The sequence below is a fragment of the Pituophis catenifer genome, unplaced genomic scaffold (genome assembly GCF_029215685.1).
Source record: "Pituophis catenifer annectens isolate HBS135680 unplaced genomic scaffold, rPitCat1.0.hap2 SCAF_6, whole genome shotgun sequence".
Lineage (NCBI taxonomy): Eukaryota > Metazoa > Chordata > Lepidosauria > Squamata > Colubridae > Pituophis > Pituophis catenifer.
The window spans coordinates 17,114,138-17,134,186 of record NW_027256886.1 but is presented as its reverse complement, the minus strand read 5'-3'; the positions used below and the strand labels follow the sequence as shown (position 1 = coordinate 17,134,186).

Genomic DNA, 20,049 nt, shown 5'->3' with positions numbered 1-20,049 from the left:
CAGATTTACAAGGATCTAGCTGCCTTTTGATGGCTACATTTCAAGTAAAACAGAATGCTCTGATCTTTTCCTGTGTGTTAGACATCTCATTTTCTATTAAGAATCATGGGGCCTTCTTTGTAGCAGTCATTGTGCCTAGAAACTACTTTTGAGGATTAAGCTTTTTGTTTTGTTTTGTTTTTGCTCTGAAGTCAAGAGCTGTGGTCAATTTCTCCCCTGTTGCTGAGATTAATCCAAGGATATATAAAAAATGTCACGGCTTTACAATGAAGGCCTGTGCTGTATCCCTGTGAAATAAAAAATTCTAATCAATTTTGGTACAGAACAATAAAGAAGAAATTTGGAATTCGGATAACGCTTCCATCTGCTCTGTATCAAAGACCACCTGAAGCTAATAAATAGATACGGCAGTCGGACAGACAGTTAGATTTACATATACAAAGTGAACAACTATGGAATGATTTAACATGATGAGGTTGAGCCTAGTTAACATCAGGCAACTTCCTATTTATTCCAGGCAACTTCCTCATTTATTCCAGGAATTGTATTGTAGTAGTCCTCAATGTACAACCATTCGTTTAATGACCATTTGAAGTTACAACGGCACTGAAAAAGCATCACTGATTTAAGATAGTTTCTCATTGCAGCATCCCCATCGTCCCATGATCAAAATTCAGAAGCTTGGTAACTGATATGAATTTATGTCAGTTGCAGTGTCCCAGGGTCATGTGATCACAAAGTCAATGGGGAAGCCAGATTCACTTAACGCGTTATTAACAACTGTAGTGGCTCATTTAACAATTGTGGCAAGAAAGGTCGTAAAATAGAGCAAAGCTCACTTAACTGACTTGCTTCGCAATGGAAATTTTTGACCCAATTGTGACAATTACATTGAAAACTACCTGCAATAAAATTCACTATTGCAACCATGCCTAAATAAATTGAATGCAATCTTAGCCACCTTTGGCCAAATTATGTTTTACTGAATCAGACACAACTTCAAAGTTAAAACACAGGAACTCTTTGAAGAAATTTGAATGTATACCCTACTTATTATTAATGGAGAGGTGTTCAAACTAAGAAAAAAAAAATGAATATGGCAGATGCCAAAGTTAAGTTACTCTTTCAGTCAGACTTTGTAACACCTCCTTAGACGGGAACAACAGCTTCTGAACATTTTCTGTAGCTAATGTTTGACTATCAGTGAAAAAACTGAAGCTCAAAAGAGGCTAGATATTCTAGCAAGACTGAAGATACATCTCCAAAACAATGAAGTCCTTGCAGGGAAAAAAGGTTTTGGAGTAGCCTTCATAGTCACCAGAGTTGAGTATTACTGATCATCTGTGGAGATTTTAATATACAGGGCATGCATGAAGATCTCAGAATTTTTGAGCTGGAAAACTTCTGCTAAGAAAAAATATGACTGATGGTGGCAGTGGAATTGGAATAGAAACTACAGGGTGCCTTTAGAAGGTGTTATTTATATTCAGCAGCCAAAATCGCATTGCTGAATACTTGCCATTGTGCTGCTGAAATTTAACATCATAATTTCAGGAGCCCTGAACACTTTCTTATCGTATACCTATTAACCAATACCCAGATAAGAGAAACTAGCATTTAGATTAGCAAGAATACTGTAATCAAGAACACACAATACTTACACAAGCCAAGATTTAACAGGACAACTGTTACAGTCACTAAACAATACTTTGTATTACAATAACATGTCTGTGAAATGAAAACCAAGCTCAGAGACTTGCTTGTGGTGAGGACCTGGCAAACTGAAGATGTCCCAGAAGCAGGGATGACATTAGGGCAAAAATTGCCAGCCAGATTTATTATTAACAAACTTATATGAATGCCCAATCCACACTTGGGTGTCTTTGAGTGGCTTATAACATTAAAAACCCACAACATAAAAACCTATAGAACCCCACACCCATGGAAGCAACACAATCAAATCAACCATTTGATCAGCTCAATTTGTGGTCCCCACACCGCTGACAAAACCAGGTCTTTTAGCCTTTTGAAAAAGTAGCAATGCTGACTTCCGGCTGACGTCATGTCGAGATCGGACACGAGTGGGTCTCGGTGCTCCCACGCCGAGTTCTCCTTGTTGGAGGGCTCTGAAAGGAGCTAAAGCCACTCTGTGAAGAGGGGTGTCCTGAAGGTTGGAGAGAGCCGCAACTCTCCTGCTTGACCCAGGGCTTCTTCCCTCTCACCCTTGGCAAGAAGAGGCAGCCATCATGGCGGCCGTGAAGCTGGGCAGCCGAGGCAACAAAGAAATGTGCAGGAGGTGTAGATAATCAGTGCCTGGAGCTGGGTGAGAAGTTTTTTTTTTATGTAGACCCTAACTTTAAAAGAAACAAAGAGAAGAAAATCCAGGAAGAGACTCTTAGATATTAATGTATATTTAAAAATAAAAATCTAATAAAACTAAAAAAAAAGAAAGAAAAAGTAGCCGGCTGGGGACCAATCGTACTTCAGAGGGAATATGTTCCACAGAGAAGTGGCCACCACCAAGAAGGTCCTCTTTTGCAGAGCAGAATCTCTCTGGCATGCAATATTTTTTGCTTTCAAAGAGGCTGGATGAAAATGTACTTTTACTCAGCTTTTTTGAGAGAGCTGCCTGCCTCCCTTTGGAAGTCAGTTCTTTAGCTCCATTACAACATGCACAATCCCTTAACAATCCCACTGGGGAAAGCCATGATGTGGTCATAAAGTCAGGTCAGGTTGTGTTGTTACCTCTTTTATCAGTATCACTCTCACATTTTTGGCTCAATCATGGTCATAGGTTGAGGACTACATATACATGATGCTGAAGATTTTTCAGTTACAAAAATGTACAAAAAAACCTCTATTAAAAGAGTTATATAACCAATGTTTAACTAAGACACTGCAAAAGATTATTCTTATTTTTCTTGCAGTAGTAGTGGTGAAAGGAGAAAATGACACAAACGCATAATCACAATATAGATAAGCTGTTCACTAAGTCAGATGTAAAAAGGAGATCCTAGCATAACAGCTCTACAACAAATGAATGAATTTCTGTTGGAAATCAGCAATCCTATCATGACAGCTCAGAGTAGCGATCATTCAGATTGTTATACTAATATTAAAAAGCATAGATATTAAAACCATTTATTTAAACATACATATTAAATAGCACCATTGCCCAAATGAGTAGACTTGATCTCTTGCATTGATATAACTGCAATACTTTATTAAATATAATTTCAGCACAGTGATACGGGTAGTCTGCATGTTATCTTCACCTCTCTTTCCTTCATTGGTTTTTTGTTATCAAAATTAATTAAATGCCAAACTCCTTTGGGCAAACTCAATTTTTGCTTCTGTTACACTGCCAAATGCTAGAGATATTCCCACCAGAATATTTACATCAACAAAAGTAATTTCTTAATTTTCAGTGTAACTAAATTAGTACACCAAGGAATGTACTCCATTTATCTAATGGAGGCATTGCTGATTGTGAATAGCTCAGAAATACACCTCTTAATAAATCACAGTCTCCCAATTCTGAATAATTTTCACAGGTTGTATAGGCGAAACAAACATACCCCATACCCTGGCACTAGGTACTGTGTTTCCCCGAAAATAAGACCCTGTCTTATATTTTTTTGAACCCTGAAATAAGCGCTTGGCCTCATTAACATGTGCTCAAAAGCCCGATTGGGCTTATTATCAGGGGATGTCTTATTTTGGGGGAAACTTATCAAATGTACTAACAGTGATGCTGCATAAGTTCATATATATAAAACTATTTATTGACAACTGCACACCTACTATCACTCCCCAAAGAGGTCCTGCAGTTCACGCCACCGTTAATGATGAGTTCTTTGGTAATATAATAATTTACTTTAAAAATAATTTGGAAAAAAAAATCAAGCTTTGAGGGAAAGACTCAGTAGTTAAGAGTAAATTTCTGTGCAGGAAACTTTGAAGATTCGATCTTCTTAAAACGACATCATTCTTTGTATGAACTCTGAAGACATATGTACATCTCCCCGCTGATTTTAGCTTCAAGGACACCATTATGGGATAAAATTATAGAGATAAACAGATGTAAACTATTTATTGAATATTTGCCACCAATATTGTTAAATACATAATTCTGTTGCAGTTTTTCGCTTTCAAGTTAAAATGTCAGAAACAGAACACCAAATATTTACAGTTCTTATAAGGAATGTTACATAATGACACATTAAGGCGTAAATTCTTTTGGCTTATAATTCTGAAAAGAATAATAGCAAAAAAGTGATGCAAAATCTTCATTGTGTGATTATGATTAAGCTATGTTTTTACAAAAATATGGTGTAAGATGGCAATAAATCCCATTCAAAATCCTGCATTAAGTCCCTTCAATTGGGATTGATAATTTACACAGTCAAAACTTTAAAGTTTACATATAAAGGTATCCTATCCGTCATTGAAAAGTACAGCTCTCAACATATACAGTTTTTTTTTTCAGGCCACAGTTTTGAAGGTCTGGAGTATCAAGTTAGTTTGATGAATTAGTCGGTTGGCACTTATGAACACATTTATTGCCCTAATGTAAAGAAAAACAGAAAGAAGATATATTTTAGCAACAAGATAAGCTTATACAAAATAGAAAGCAATCATATTAAATACAATTAATTTTTACAATGAAATCCTATGCACTGCTTCTGGAGTGCAGTACTTAAATATACAACAATAATTCACAAAGGAAGTTCAACAATATGAAATTCTGGTTGAAGGTTTTTTAATACTCTTAACTCTGAAAATAATTAGAGGTGTTTTCTTAAATGGGAAAAAAATACTGAATTCTTTATTAAACCCTAAGAGCTAAATCACAATACAAAACTAAATGTTGTAGTTAAAGAACCAGGTTACTGCATTGCAATCCTATCCTTACTTACCAGGGTCAATGAATTCAATGGGCATTGTTTCTGAATACAAGTGTATCCCGTGGGATCCTTGGTGCTCTCTGAACTTGTTGCTTTCTTGCAGACGTTTCATTACCCAGCTAGGTAACATCACCAGTGCTGAGCTCAGATTGCTCAAGGACCCCAATTCAACCTTGAACTACAAATATTCTTTTCTATTGATACATACCATTCGCTTGTAAATCAATCAAGTTCCTGCTAAAGTGATCCTAGTTATGCAAAACGGCATGTAGGATTGGGATATGAATTCCCCCTCTTTTATAAAAGCTAGTTATTCCAAAACCTTGCAATCTGGTAAAAACACCCATTCACATTCACTGCTTTAAAAATGTTCAGTGAGGAAAGTAGACAAACTAGCAAAGGAGTCCACAGATACGTTTATCAGGAAATATTATTTCCAGATCATGAAAATAAAAAAAACCCAGAATCTTGTAGGATAATGGTAAAATTTGTGCAATATTGGCTGAAAATGCTCATGTTTTCTGGGCTGATGAGGAACATACACTTGAAAGAAATTTATAAGCTATAGTGAAGATGTTTACTCCACAACTTGTTAATCATTTGCCTCTTCTGTTACATTAAGGATTATAATGTTAAGACAGAGTTTGATAATTGTAACAAATCAGTAAAAATTGTAGCAAGGTTTTGAAGGAACTGGAAAGGAGCCATCTGAGGCATCAGCTTGCTGTTTATATTATCTTTTCAGTCAAAAGAAGCATTATAGACAATTATAAATTTATACACATTCAAATAAATTAGATCCCAAAGGGTTTTTCAAAACACATTTTGAATGAGATTACCTACACTGGAAAAACTAATGACAGAAATTAAAAGTTGATAAAGAACATAGAAATAAAGTCTGATGGTCTAAAGGCAGAACTCTGAACGGTTATATTGATATTAGAATGAAATTAACACAAGGAAAAAGCCAGAAAAGAGATCCACATCATAAAAGAAGGAAAAGTACAACTGACTCAGAACTATACAGCGGGCACAGCTATAAACTACATACAGGAAATCAAAAGCTCAGAATTAACTGAGATTAGGGTAAAAGGTACTAAAAATAACACAAAAAATAGTTTCTTTAAATATGCTCAAAATAAAAGGAAAAAGAATCAATAGAGCAGCTGCCCAGTGAAGGTAAAATGCTGTTAAGTTAACAAAGAAAAGGCAGTCCTACTCAAATCCACTTGTGTTTAGTTGTTTCCAAATAAATCTCTAGGAAGAAATTAATTACATCCTGTTTTATTTAGGGACCTACATGACTGTCTTTCTGAATTCAAGTATGATGTTTCAGAAATCCTACAGAAAAATAAAGCACCTTTTGATCCCTACTATTCAGTACTACTTTCAAAAAAAGAGGGGAAAGAAAAATCCAGCAAGATCTAGAACAGTTGTTCTGATCTCAATACTTGTAGAAATCCTAAAATAAACCATAAAAAGGTAGGTATCCTTGAAAAAAAACCCCAAAATTGTTAGAAACTAGCACTCATTTCTCAACAATGAAACATTTTTGTTGGTTAATTAGGTAAATTCCTTAACAGATTGTTATAAAACATAACATGACCAAAGCAATTAATAAGAGTACCTCACAACATTACCTAAGTGTGGGTTGGACAGTGTAATAATTAAGTAGATATATACCTAGATCTAGAAAATTATAATCAAGAAATGCTCATCCATGTTTTTGCAACAAATTGGACTGTGATATCAAGTGGTGTGTCATAAAGATCAAATGTGGCCCTTAATACTTCATTAAGGATTTGAGTGAAGAGGTAGAAATGCCTATCAAATTTATATATTATACAAAACTAGGACTTCAAAAATTCAAATTCAATTCAAAACAATATTGATAGTTGTAGAAATGGGTAGAATGCAACAGAATGGGATTTAACAGAGATAAATGCAAAGTTCTTAACTCAGAAAATATACACCAAATGGACAAATATAGGAGGGAAGATACTAGCTTGGTAACAAGCACTTGTGAGAAAAGATTTTGGTGCTGTAGTTATAACTGCATCTAAATCAGCAATGCATGCTGTTATGAAGACAGCAAATGCAATTTTAGACAGCATAAATTTCCAAATAATGGAGAATAATAGTTTCATTCCATTCACCTCTGATCAGATTCCTCTTTAAGACTGGGTTAAAAATATAGCAGTAGTCCTTGACTTACGACTGCAAATTGGACTGGATTTCTGCTCATAAATCATAACTTATGTCATAAGTCAAGGCACCCAACATTTTTTGTAATGTTTGTGAAGCAAATCAGAGTGGTCATTAAGTAAATTTGTGGTTGATAAGCAAATGCTGTTAAGGGCAAACCCATTCTCCCAAATGTCTTTGCCAAAAATAAAGTTCATAAATTGAGGATTACCTGTACTCGTAAAAAGTTGAAACAACTTCAGAGACAAGTAACAACAACAATCAAGGGATTACATATTAATTTCATTGAAGAGAATTTGAAGGAGAAGAATATTTTTAACATTTCAGCATTCATGAAAGATGACCCAGGAGGGATATGATAGCACTTTGGAGGACAAAACATTGCAGTCTGTTACTTCTTACTTAAATCAGGGGAAGTTAAATTATATATTAAGACTAAGAATACTTTGACAGTGTGGTCAGCTATCTAAAGAGAGATGATTGTGGGCAGATGGAGATTAGATAGCCACCCATCTGGTATGTTTAATTTCCATTTCTGAACTGAAATTCATAACTAAATGGATTTTGTTATTGAACTCTCCCAACTCTATTCTATTTCTATTTAAATAAAAAGAAAACCCAGAAAACAACCCCCACCCCCAAAATCTACTTTACTTTCTTTGTTTATCCATGAGCAAACAAAGTTAATTCCTTGGATGCATATTAATAATTCAGAATAATGTCTTACTATAAATGCTAAATAAATGGAACAGTGGAAAAAAAACCTGGAGACTTTTGGGGTATTAGCATTGTTCGGCTAGCTACAATCACAAGCAAGGTCAAAGAACAGATGGGATTTTTCCTCCTTACTACACAGTATTAAAATTGTTCTTCGGCGGCTTCTAATATGGATTTTATTCTATTGCTTTCAAAGCGCTACTCATAGATTTTGCTTCTCTTTTTCATACCCACACAGAACTTGGGACTATATTTATGTAACTTGCATTTATGTAAAGCTTGGAAGCATTAGGAGTTTGCTACTGCCCTGTTCCCATTCCCCCCCCCCCCCAAATTCTAATTGCCAACAGTACTGGAATTCCAGGTGGTCTCATATTTACGTACAAACCAGACAAATGTCCTGCTACTACATATACCATGTCGAGGGAGCCCAATGTCCTGTAACCAATTATGGCCAATCAGATGATTCTAGGAAATCTGGAAAAAGAGCCGAAATACAACAGTCTTCCCCTCCAGATTTTTCCTCCAACAATTGTTATTCAGAAGCACACAGTGACTCTGTATCTAAGCAACAGCTATCATACTTAGATGCGAGTGGTGATTCTCCCTTTTATCAGCCTTTGAAAATAAATTATTTTTCTGTTGTGGAAATCCCATTTAGCTCATAGTCAGTAGGAGGCAGCAAGCATGTAGCCAACTTTCTCTATTCCTATAAAAACAACAGAGTCAGAGTGCACTACTAGAGACCCAAGAGAATATAAGTCTGGGCTACAGGTTAGATTGAGCCATTAAAAAGAAAATTGCTAGGAGAAGACAATAGCAAACTCTACATTATTCTTAAGAAAACCACACAGATTTGTCTAGAAATGTGAAGTGGTTTCAGTTGGAAGGTTAAAAAAAACAGGTAATGCCACACCTCTTGGTGACTCTTTAAAGCCCAGGAAAAGCCACAACTCCTTTAAGGATGTGCCAAGAGATGCATGCACATTCACTCTGAAGCACTTTTTTCAGGTTTTGGATCCAAAGAGTTCTACATTCCTAGACATGTTCATACATTCACCAGAAATTTATATCAACTAGAGAATCTTTTTTTTTATTATTGAAAAAGTTTTTCAAATACAAGTTTTTCCCCCTTTTCCTCCCTTCTTCCCTAACCCCCCCTCACGACTAGAGAATCTTGACTTTATAACCATAGAAATTTTGTCATTCATTTTGACATGTGAAAATCTTTGTTTCTAGACAAGGAAAAATTCCCATTATTTCCCTTCTTTTATTAGATTGTTAAAAGTCTTTTATCATAGCAATCATAAATATGAGTAGAATAGAATAGAATAACAGAGTTGGAAGGGACCTTAGAGGTCTTCTAGTCCAACCCCCTACTTAGGCAGGAAACCCTACACCATTTCAGACAAATGGTTATCTAACATCTTCTTAAAAACTTCCAGTGTTGGAGCATTCACAACTTCTGGAGGCAATATGAAATAATTGATAGCTGAGTCTTAATGCTCTTGTGAAAATTTCCATTTTGAAAATTTCATTTATTTTATGTTATGACAGAGTGAACAAGAGTGTGTTACTCTATATATCGACATGGGGTCTTTGGTCTAATTTCATGTAATTTTAGTCTGCTTCCAAAGCCCTCTGTAAGAGGTTATTTCCAGCCTCTAGTAAGTGATGTATGTTCTTTCTTTGCAGGAAAAGAGAACGAAAGGTATCAGAGAGAGACAAAAAACAGAGTACTGAAAAGAACAAGGAACAGCTTCAGAGACAATAGATAGCCCGCTTTCGTGCAAATCTCTTCTGACCACCCACTCCGCCCCATCTGTTAGGGGTCCCCATGGGAATGTGTTCCCTCCTAAGATTGTTTTTAGCAAAGATGAAAAGGAAGACATAATTGCTATTAGAACAGTGATACTGTAGATTCCCAAGGAGAATTAAAAATTAAGTAGACTCATTGATGCCTAAGTTTAAAAAGCAAATGTTCCAATCTGGCCAATTTTTTTCATTCTTTGCTAAACTGGAACTGATGGGAGCAATTAAGATGTTAAGATTATTGCAAAGTGTGCTCTTTGGAGTACAAATTATTAATACAAAAGGAAAAAGAAAACAGTTACTAAGTCAATTAAAAAAGAAATATATACTTACTTTCCATCTTTAAAATAAGTTTTCAAAGTGTCACTGAAACTTTTGGAGTATTTTACAAATTCTTTCTTTTGGTGTTCAAGTGCCTGAAAAAGTTTATGTAAATAAATAGTAATTAAAATTTTCATTTTTCTCAAACATCATATTTTTTAGTCAATGAACACAGAACAAGATGAGAAAAGGTATACAGTAAATGTTGGAAGTGGCAAAATTCACCATTTAAATGATGAAAATGTGCTTCTACAAGTGACTTTTGCTTAATGTTTGTAAAGTATTAATTCTACAAATAAGAATTATATTAAACCTTAAAGCAGTCATTATTGTTTAAAAATCCACATAGACTGAAAAATCTCTATTCATCATCATGATTGTCTTTTTATTTGCCAGTTTGTATTAATTGAAAAATTATGTTTACAATTCATATTATCTGAACATGAAGCTGCGTATATTTGTAATGCTTGTGCTTAATTATATTTCTGATGCGGCACTATAGTAGAAATTGAGTCACATACCCTCCGGTTCTGATATTGGTATTTCTTGAAGACATTATTTACTGTATCGAGAAGTTCCTTTATTGCGCTGGCAATGTCCCTGTTTGGTAATGAAAATATAATTGCAATTTTTAAAGTGAAGCTGCAGAATTTTAATCACTTTCAAAATTATGTTTGAAATGTATTTCTAAAAGATTTCCTGTCATATATAGTGAGTTTTAGATATGCACAGCAAGATGAAACAACAAGAGCTAATTAAATTATATGGCACTTCAAAATCTAAATTACGTTTAATGCATTCTTCATACGTGGAAAACTAGCATCTGGAAATTACAGAACAATACTCTGAAGCAGCAGGAGCCTTGGCTTACCTTTACAATCAAAGGCCTTTCCCTGGAACAATTTTCAATATGTATAGTTATAAATTGCATAGATTTGACTTTTGATATCTTAGACTGAATAAAGAAAGATTGCTCTGATCTACTTTGAACTATCTTGAAAGTACTGTTCTCATGAATTGAGGCTAAAATCTTGTCCCATCCATCTTTATTTAAATAAAAGTAAATGTTATTTAATTAAAGCTACACTAACTGGAAAAAAAAACTGTCCATAGTATATATTCCTGAAATAATTCAATGGCAACTATCTTTGGTCCTAAGATTAATGGATACAATTTCATCTAGATTTGAAGCTTACAATATAATGAAACCACTCTGTGTGGGAGTAAGAGAAAGAAATCATTTAAGAGAGAAAAGGCAGTTTAATCTACAGAGAGGATAAAACTCTTATTTACAATATTAACTTAAAACCACTGCTAAGTTGAAAACAGAGTTTGGAAAAAATCTTCTACCATGGTTGTTTGTCTTTTGGGTCGCAGGGGTGTGTCAATTGTCATCTGCCTAACCTTTTATTTGATGAACATCCTTCAAAATGTCCCTTTTGGGACATGTCTGTATTAATATCAGTATCTCTGTTTTATGTGTGAGGAAATTAAAACTAATATTTCCCCATGGACTTTTCAAACTGATCCAGGAGAGGAAAGCCCTGAGTCCCCAGCAATATATACATGAGCACTTTGCTCCAATCAGTAAACATTTGCATTTTGTTTCACTCATGAAGTAATACAGAAAATCTCTCAATGTATTATTAAAGAGAAGACTTTATGGAAGATATTTATATCAAAATAAACTTATGAACAATTCAAATTTATATAGATTGACTCTAATCTCAATAACTAGGTGAGGAGGTTACATAAACCCATATATTCAATTATTTGAATGTATAAATTGTCTTTGGCAGATACTTTAGGTTTTTAGTTGAAACAGTTGTGGGTTTAAATTTTTTGCTAGTTGCTCTGAGTTGCATTGGTGAGTGGGCAACCAGGTAACTAATCCAATAGACAATTAATTCTATAGTTCTCTGTTAACTTGCATTGCACAGGATTGTTTTCATTACTGGACTGAAGAAAAGGCCCTTTTAATTCCTATAGCAATGCATGTGGAGTATGAAAACCTCACTAATGAGGTACCTGAGCTACTAATAACTGAAATCACTATAAAATTCCGTTTTTACATTATAATCTTCTACACAAGAGTTATAAAGAAGCAATGAACTCACACAGACATTTATCTCCCTTTTATTGAGTTGAATCCTAGAAAAATGAACTCCAAGAAAAGAAAAAAGTTTTCCTGTTACAATGTTAGATAAAACCCAGATGAGAGCATGCATTTTTTTATCATGTCTCTAATCTTCTGGGCATTACCATGGCTTACTAAAATGTTGCAGATAAGGAAAAAAAATGTATTCCTATTCTACGATAAAGTACACGTGTAATTTTATTTTCTAGTAGTCTTACTGAGATTTAGTGTGTTTCTGTAGTGTTTCACTCTAACTACACAAACACACAAAATCTTACAAAGCTGTATGTGGAATTTTGTGTGTGTAAAGTGTGAAAGTTGTTTTTTGGGGCTTTTTGTGGCTGTGTGAGGTTCCTGCAGGGGCCATTTTGGGTCTAGCACAGCTGCTTTTACATTGTGGGTGAGCCAGTTGTGTTGTGTTGTGCGTGTGTAAAGTGTGAAAGTTGTTTTTTTGGGCTTTTTGTGGCTGTGTGAGGTTCCTGCTTGTTGCAGGGGCCATTTTGGGTCTAGCACAGCTGCTTTTACATTGTGGGTGAGCCAGTTGTGTTGTGTTGTGTGTGTGTAAAGTGTGAAAGTTGTTTTTTTGGGCTTTTTGTGGCTGTGTGAGGTTCCTGCTTGTTGCAGGGCCATTTTGGGTCTAGCACAGCTGCTTTTACATTGTGGGTGAGCCAGTTGATGTTTTTTAATTTTTATTTGGTGTGCGTTGGAAGAGGGGTAGTCTTATACGGTGAGTATAGCCCAAACCCTATATTTTAACAGGAAAAGTCAGGGGTCGTCTTATACGCCCAGGCGTCTTATACGCCGGAAAACACGGTAATCCAAAATGTGAAAGGAGACCCACATACATCTTTTTTGATGGCAATTCTGGATACATTATGTGTACTAAGAGATCTATCTATTTGAATTATCAAGGAGCAATTGGACATTTGAAAAACCTCGATAAGCAGTCATTAAACAAGCATAGTGCTGCAGATAGGGAAAAGATTTTAAGATAAGATGATCTCTGTTTCTAAACCAAAAAGGAAGAAAACAGCTCCCAAATAAGCACAGTGAACTTAATATCCAGAGCATGATAAAAATTTCTGAGCAACGGGGAATAGGATTCAAAACCACTGCAATTTTAGGTGAGAGAAGACTGGAAAGTGCAATTTATAAAAGAGGGGCAACTCACCAAGATGACTTATAAGATTTCAGGTCTGATGCAGCATTACTGCCACAGGATTATGTTGTTAGAAATAAAAGGATTTAACTACAAAGGGCACAGAATAGGGATCACTGACAGAATTGCTATAGCTATAATATCCACGGTTATTACTCCAGCAGCTAAAACCAACCCACAGCTTGGCCATTCAATAGTAAGCAAGCATTCATTTTGAAGCAAAAATTCTGTGAAACGAAAACAGCAATTTTATAAAATATTGGTAATAATCAGAATTACAGTGCAAGCCAAAAATGTATTTCTTCTATAAATATAAAGCCACAGCTGGTCCAAGAAGTCACACTTTAGAATAGCTTTTTAGTTTGATTAGTATTTACTTGATTGTCTGAAGAAACCTCACTCTGTCATTGATCTCATCTGGAATCTTGCTGAGAATCTGTTTAAGTGCTCGTGCCTTTTCATTGAGGTCTTGGAATTCGGGCTCTGGCCTTTCAATCATGTACTCTGGGGGGAGAAGGAAGAAAATATAAATAGATTTCTCTTTCTAAGTAAGTTATAAATTAAACTTAAAAGGGTTGGCAACATCCTTAACCATGTTAAAATTAAACAAGCAACAAATAAAAACATTAAATTAACCCCAACTCTATTTTGTAAAGAAAAGACTATTGATTTCTAATGATGTAATCAATATAATGTCAGCCAAAACTGAACTATTTAGAATAACCTTCTTAAAGCACAATTTATGACAAGTACCCCAGGTATATTAGAGACATTTCAGAGTCATGAAAACTAATGCATGAGATGAAACTTTTTCTTTCTAAAGCTTCCTTGAAATTCTGAAGGTTGGATCTTGTTTCTGAGTAAAGACGACAGAGGTGAGAACTATAGGAAATTGGCTAAACATACATTTTGTTCCATTCCCAAGAAATTTCTTCCACCCATTTTTTTGTATTCTACCTCTTTAACTCTTCCCCCATGCTATCATCTACTCTATGGCCTTTTTAAAAAGTTATAATGCCATGTCTTTTGGGTGTCCCTCCCCTCAGGTACCATGTTTCCCCGAAAATGTAACCTTAGAAAGTAAGTCCTAGCTTGATTTTTTACACATGCACCCAAAATAAGCCCTACCCCCAAAATAAGCCCTAATTAAGACCCCGCCCATTCCAGGGTGCACAGGTAAAAATTAAACTAGGGTGGAGATGGGAAGGTGAAGCTGCCATAATATTTACTTTTGGATAGTTGCAGCCGGGCCTGTCATACCTTGGTCCATTTCTTTTGCTGCAGCAGGCAAGGCTTTCCTGAAGGCCTCTGGAGCCGATAACAGAACTTCAGATTGATCCAGAGCTCTGTTATCGGCTGAAGACACCTTTCCTAAAGGCCTCTGATAGAGAAAAAGAGGCTGGGGGCAACGCACGCAAGTGAGGCGAGTCAGTGGACATCCTCCCCCCCCCCGAAAATAACACCTGGTGCCTTTTTTGATGGCAAAAAATATAAGACAGGATCTTATTTTTGGGGAAACACAGTAAGACTAGCACAGAGCCACCAAGCTACAAGAATTATCAAAAGAAATATGACCATGGATATATAATTTACAATATATAACAGTAAATGTAAAGACTGAAGTGACAATCTATTCAGCTGTGTTTATGAACAAAACAGAAATAACAAACTTTTTTTAAAAAAATAAACCCATCTAAACCTAATGAGGAAACAGCCACTGATAAGAAATACCTTCTACATCATCCGCTGCCATGCGCAAGAGAGATTCAGTAAAATTAACTTCAATGCTTTTCTTCTCCAAAATTTTTATGATAATATCTTGTGTGAGACCTGGGTTTTCCCTTTCTGCCTGTATTTCAAAGAGAGATTTCAGATTTCTTCTGACAAACTGAAAGTAAAGAACAGCTTCAAAGAAAGCTACAATATGAACTTTTAAGACATCTGAGTAGAACTGCCTTATCATAAACATTGATTTTGCACTGCCATTTTTTCCTCCAAAGACCGTATTTCTTGAACTAAATCAATATTTTCACCTGTAATTTGGCCCAGCCTTTTTTTTAATTATATCTTTGCAGTATTTATTTCTGTGAGTCATTCCTTTTTCTTCTATCTTTCACACTAAATAGATAGTCCTCAGGTTACAACCCTAACTAGGACCAGATATGCAGTTACGAAGCAAAGTGGTTTAAGAAAAATGTTACATGATCGCACAGCTGAGCAATGGGAATTCTGGCAACCCTTGAGGGCATTAGATGAGGACTGTGTGGCCATTAAGCAAGGTTCTCTTGATTCTCCAGTCTCCTTCCTGATTGGGGCCAGCAAGTTCTCTTGGGCTCCACCTCCCTGCTTCGCTCACCATGCAGATCCTGAGGCTGCAACCTCACCCAGCCCGAGGGTCAGCAATAGGAGAAAAGTGATGATGAAGGTCAGCTGGTGGCAGCAGCAGCGGGGGTAGGTGGTAGAATACAGGGCAGTCAAAAAGGCATAGATGGAGGATGGATAGGCACATGGGGGAGCTGAAGCAGACGCAGTTTGAACAGGGCAGGAGAATACGACTATGGGACACTGTGATCAGTTGTAAATGTGAGTCGATTGCCAAGCACCCAAATTTTGATCCCATGACTGTGGGGCTGATACAATAGCTAGTATTCCAAGGGGTAGTCATAACTACAATCCATTCAGCAATACTATAAATTTGAACAGTTGTTGGATGAATGCGCATAACTCAAGTAAAAACTGTAAAAACTTTTTGTTCCCTTATGACGGGGGTGTCAAACTGGTGGCCCACAGGCCGGATGCGTCACGCACAGGCTACGCCCACCCCAGGTCCGCAAAGGGGAAAAATGTCGCAAAATGTCATGTGACAGCAAAGTGATGCCACAAGTTTGACACCTGTACCTTATGACATGAGCTAAATGAAATTAAGAAATTAAGAACCTTGATAGTACAGTGGTTTGGTGCACCCTGTCATTAACACAGCTGCCTGCAATTTCTGCTGGTTCGAATCTCTCCAAGGCTCAAGGTTGACTCAGCCTTCCATCCTTTCTAAGGTAGGTGAAATGAGGACCCAGTTTGTGGGGGCAATAAGCTGACTTTGTATAAAATATACAAAAGAATGAAGGCTATTGCTTAACGCATTGTAAGCCGCCCTGAGTCTCCGGAGAAGGGCGGCATATAAATCAAATTAAAAAAAAGAAAAAAAGAAAAAAAGAAAAAAAGAAAAAAAGAAAAAAAGAAAAAAAGAAAAAAAGAAAAAAAGAAAAAAAGAAAAAAAGAAAAAAAGAAAAAAAGAAAAAAAGAAAGACAGTAATCCTCACTGTTTTCACTTATTTTTCAAGCTACATCAGAATTATTTTTTAAAACTACCCATAAGTTAGATAACTTGGATAAATAACAAACAAGCAAGAAATCAGATATTACATTGTCCCAAAATGCTGCAAAACCTCATTTTTTCTGAATTCCCTATTCCTTTTTTAAGAAACATCACAGAGTGGTACTCATTTTTTAGGCTTAAAAAGATTGTGAAATAGAGGCAGTCGCCAGGTTAAGAACAAGTTCCATTCTTCAATCTCCCTTTAAATTGAATTTGTATCTAAGTCGGAACTCATACTTACAAACAAATTGCCAATTAGTAAAAATGGTGGATGGCATTCTTTCCGTCTTTGAGCTGACAAATTTCTGAAGCCACACAATGTTTTCATAAACTACTAAAACCAGACTATATATAAAAATGTGTATCAGACGTCTATGCACAGATTCACTGGTTTATTGACTCGAGGAAGGATAATACTATCTACCATTTTTAGCAATAGGCAGCCTGTTTGTAAGCATAAATTTATTTTATTTTATTTGTCATATTTCTATGCTGCCCACTCTCCGAGAACTCTGGGCGGCTTACACCGAAGACAGTAAAGTAAATAGCAGATTGCCCCCAACAATCTGTATTATCTGTAAATTGGACATTATTAATCCTGGGAATGCCTGTACAATCATACACTCGATGACAATAAACTATGGGCCAAGATTTTCTTTGGATAACTTTAGAAGACAAATTAAAATGATTTTAATTGTCTCAATTATAAATTAGAGAAGCCACAAAACCATCATCAACATCAATTTTTGGATAAGTATGTACTTGAGAGCATCTGTGAAGGAGCTTTATGATCTCTTCAGCACTCTTTTACTGAAGATATATGTTCAGGGTGGGACTTTTCGCACTGTTCCTTTCCTAGACCTTCACAGCCAACAAGAGAAGTACCATGAGGATCTCAGGATAAACGACTTAGGTGAAAAGGAGAATCTTTCTGAAGTTTAAAAGGCTTCATAACATTTTACTGTATCTTTCTGTTACCTGATTTTAAATGAACATGGACATAAATGAAACATAACCAATGAGTTAATTATCTTAATTGCAGCTTATTCTTTAAATTTAATATTAAGCTATTATCCACTCTGAGTATATCTATTTCTGCAAAATAAGGTGTATAAATAAACTGACTGACTACACACATTTTACTTAGACTAGACAAGCAATTAATGGTTTTTAAAGTAAGAATTAGTAACTAAATCTACTTTGCAGAATTTTACAATATTTTAATGTTTATATCTTAATATAAAATATTCATATTTTGGTGTTATATAAGTAAATATATATTATTCTCACCTTAATAAAAGCTGCTCTCAATGTTTGAGCTGCTGATAGATTTACTCGTTCTAGCTGCAAAAAATAGAAATAAACAGTTATACCAAAAGTAATAAGAGGTTAAAGTACATTATCATTTTTATTAATATTTCTAAGGATTTTTATTGATCTGGATAAGATTTTTGCAGCTCAGGCACACTGGGCTGTTTCTTTCAGATGAGAATACTGCAAGCCTCTTATAAGCAGAAAATAATCATATCCAATAAAATGAATCTGTGAAATAATCTTAAATCTGAAAAAGTTTTGCTGTCATGTTCTGCCATAACTTGTGACTCAGGATGTGTGGACTACAATTCCCAACCAGCATGACTATTCCTGAAAATTCTGGGCAGATGAAATCCACACATTTGGAACATATAAATAGATACACCATTTAACAGATAAATGTTTGTATAACAGATGATGCTCTATGAAATCTGCCTATATACTACTGATATAGGTGTCAGGGAAAACAAACATGAATAACTCTATGGAGGGAGAAGATGACAAGCCAAAAATATAGTCTTTTTTATTATTATTATTTTAGACTGTCTGATCAAGATAAATAAATGTGCAACAATGACACCATTTCTATGAATACAGAAAATATGAATATTTTCTTGATAAATTACCAAAGAAAGACCATCTCGTTTTCATTTGTTCAAAGTCTAAATACATTTATTGTTTCTCATCTAAGCAAACAGATTATGTAATGTTTAATAGAAAACATTTCTATAAAACCAAGTAGCTGCAAAAAGCATAAACCTTTCTACTTTATAGAATATGTCTGCCTAATCTGGAATGTTAATTAAACAACGAACTCTACATTCCTGTCTCTTGTATAATGCTGGAATGCATCTTGGGAGTTTATAAATGTAGAATATAATACTCAGAATTAAGGAATTAAATGCCAACAAACCAAGCAGTCTGTTATGAAGCCAAGAAATATGGACAGAAAGGAAGCAGAACTCATAAGGAGAAAATGAGTACTAATATAAGCAAGATAGTAGCCGAGTTAAATAAAACTTCATTTCCCAAGTACTATAATGCAAAGAAAATAAAATTGAACCTATTACCTCATTAAAGACAGGATACATAACGGCATAAAGAGGCATGGAAACCATAGAAGTGGTCTCTGCTTCATTCCTCATCTCTTCCATTGTCATCCTCATTCAAAGACCCACTCTTGAAGAAAAAGGCTACTGAAGCAACAGATTCCTCATTCAACTACAGCTATATTTTTTCTCCTTATTGTAGTTAGATGTTTATAATATTTAGAATATGTAGCTCTGAAAAAAGAAGATAGAGAGAAAAGTTCATTACTAGATGTACCAGTTTTGAAACAACCAGTACCAAAATAGTTTTACCAGCAGTGTTGGCATAGCCTATATTCACTTAATTCTTCGGTAAAAACTATTAAATCTGTTTCATTTAGTAGGCAACTTGTAAGTAATTAACACAGTTATTGCAGTAAATTCTCACTTGTGTTTCTTGAAAAGAGCAACAGAAATCTGAAATGTCTTTAAACTACTAAAGAATACAACTTCTATTTTTAACAGTTTTCGGCAATAATTGTTCACCAGTGTTAGTAAGCATAGTCATGTCATAGCAACTTAGGTGGAAAGAGATGTGAGAGACTTGAAAGAACAAGTAATCTACCAGCATAAATGCCAAAGTTAAGACTGGATATCTATACAGTATTGTAAAAATATACTCAAACCTGTAAATCATTGGTTGCTTTAAACCAGAGAGAAATCTGACATTCCATTTCTACCCAGGATATGCCAGCAATTAATAGCTCAATCATAGTAATGATTCATACGTACAAACGTATCAAACTGTTATCTAGTAACACTAGATGGCTCAGTGGCTCAAGAAATAGTTTGACACTCCGGCGGTTTGAGCTCTGGTAGCACTGCAGAATGGGGTGAGCTCCCATCACTCACCTCTAGCTCCTGCCCTCCCCAACCAAGCATTATTGAGAATAGATAAATGTGTATCACTCCAGTGGGAAAGGCTAGCCACGAGGAGCTGGCGTTGAACCTGGTGGATACAAAGTGAAATTGGCAAAAGAAGCCCGGAAGATGTCATCAACCTGAACTGTGCTAGC

General features: G+C 35.4%; 1 protein-coding gene across 1 annotated transcript in view; it reads right to left on the bottom strand.

Annotated features, from left to right (window-relative positions):
• Positions 1–3,248: 3,248 nt before the first annotated feature.
• PDCD10 (programmed cell death 10) overlaps positions 3,249–20,049 on the bottom strand; it is a 32,029-nt gene continuing 15,228 nt past the window's right edge. The window contains exons 2-8 of the mRNA XM_070944900.1: positions 19,016–19,228; positions 17,922–17,975; positions 14,990–15,107; positions 13,636–13,762; positions 10,484–10,562; positions 9,975–10,057; positions 3,249–4,567 (exon numbers count right to left, since the gene is read on the bottom strand). Coding sequence (XP_070801001.1) covers positions 4,486–4,567; positions 9,975–10,057; positions 10,484–10,562; positions 13,636–13,762; positions 14,990–15,107; positions 17,922–17,975; positions 19,016–19,111 — 639 coding nt within the window. The 5' untranslated portion in view covers positions 19,112–19,228 and the 3' untranslated portion in view covers positions 3,249–4,485. The remainder of the gene's footprint in view (positions 4,568–9,974; positions 10,058–10,483; positions 10,563–13,635; positions 13,763–14,989; positions 15,108–17,921; positions 17,976–19,015; positions 19,229–20,049) is intronic.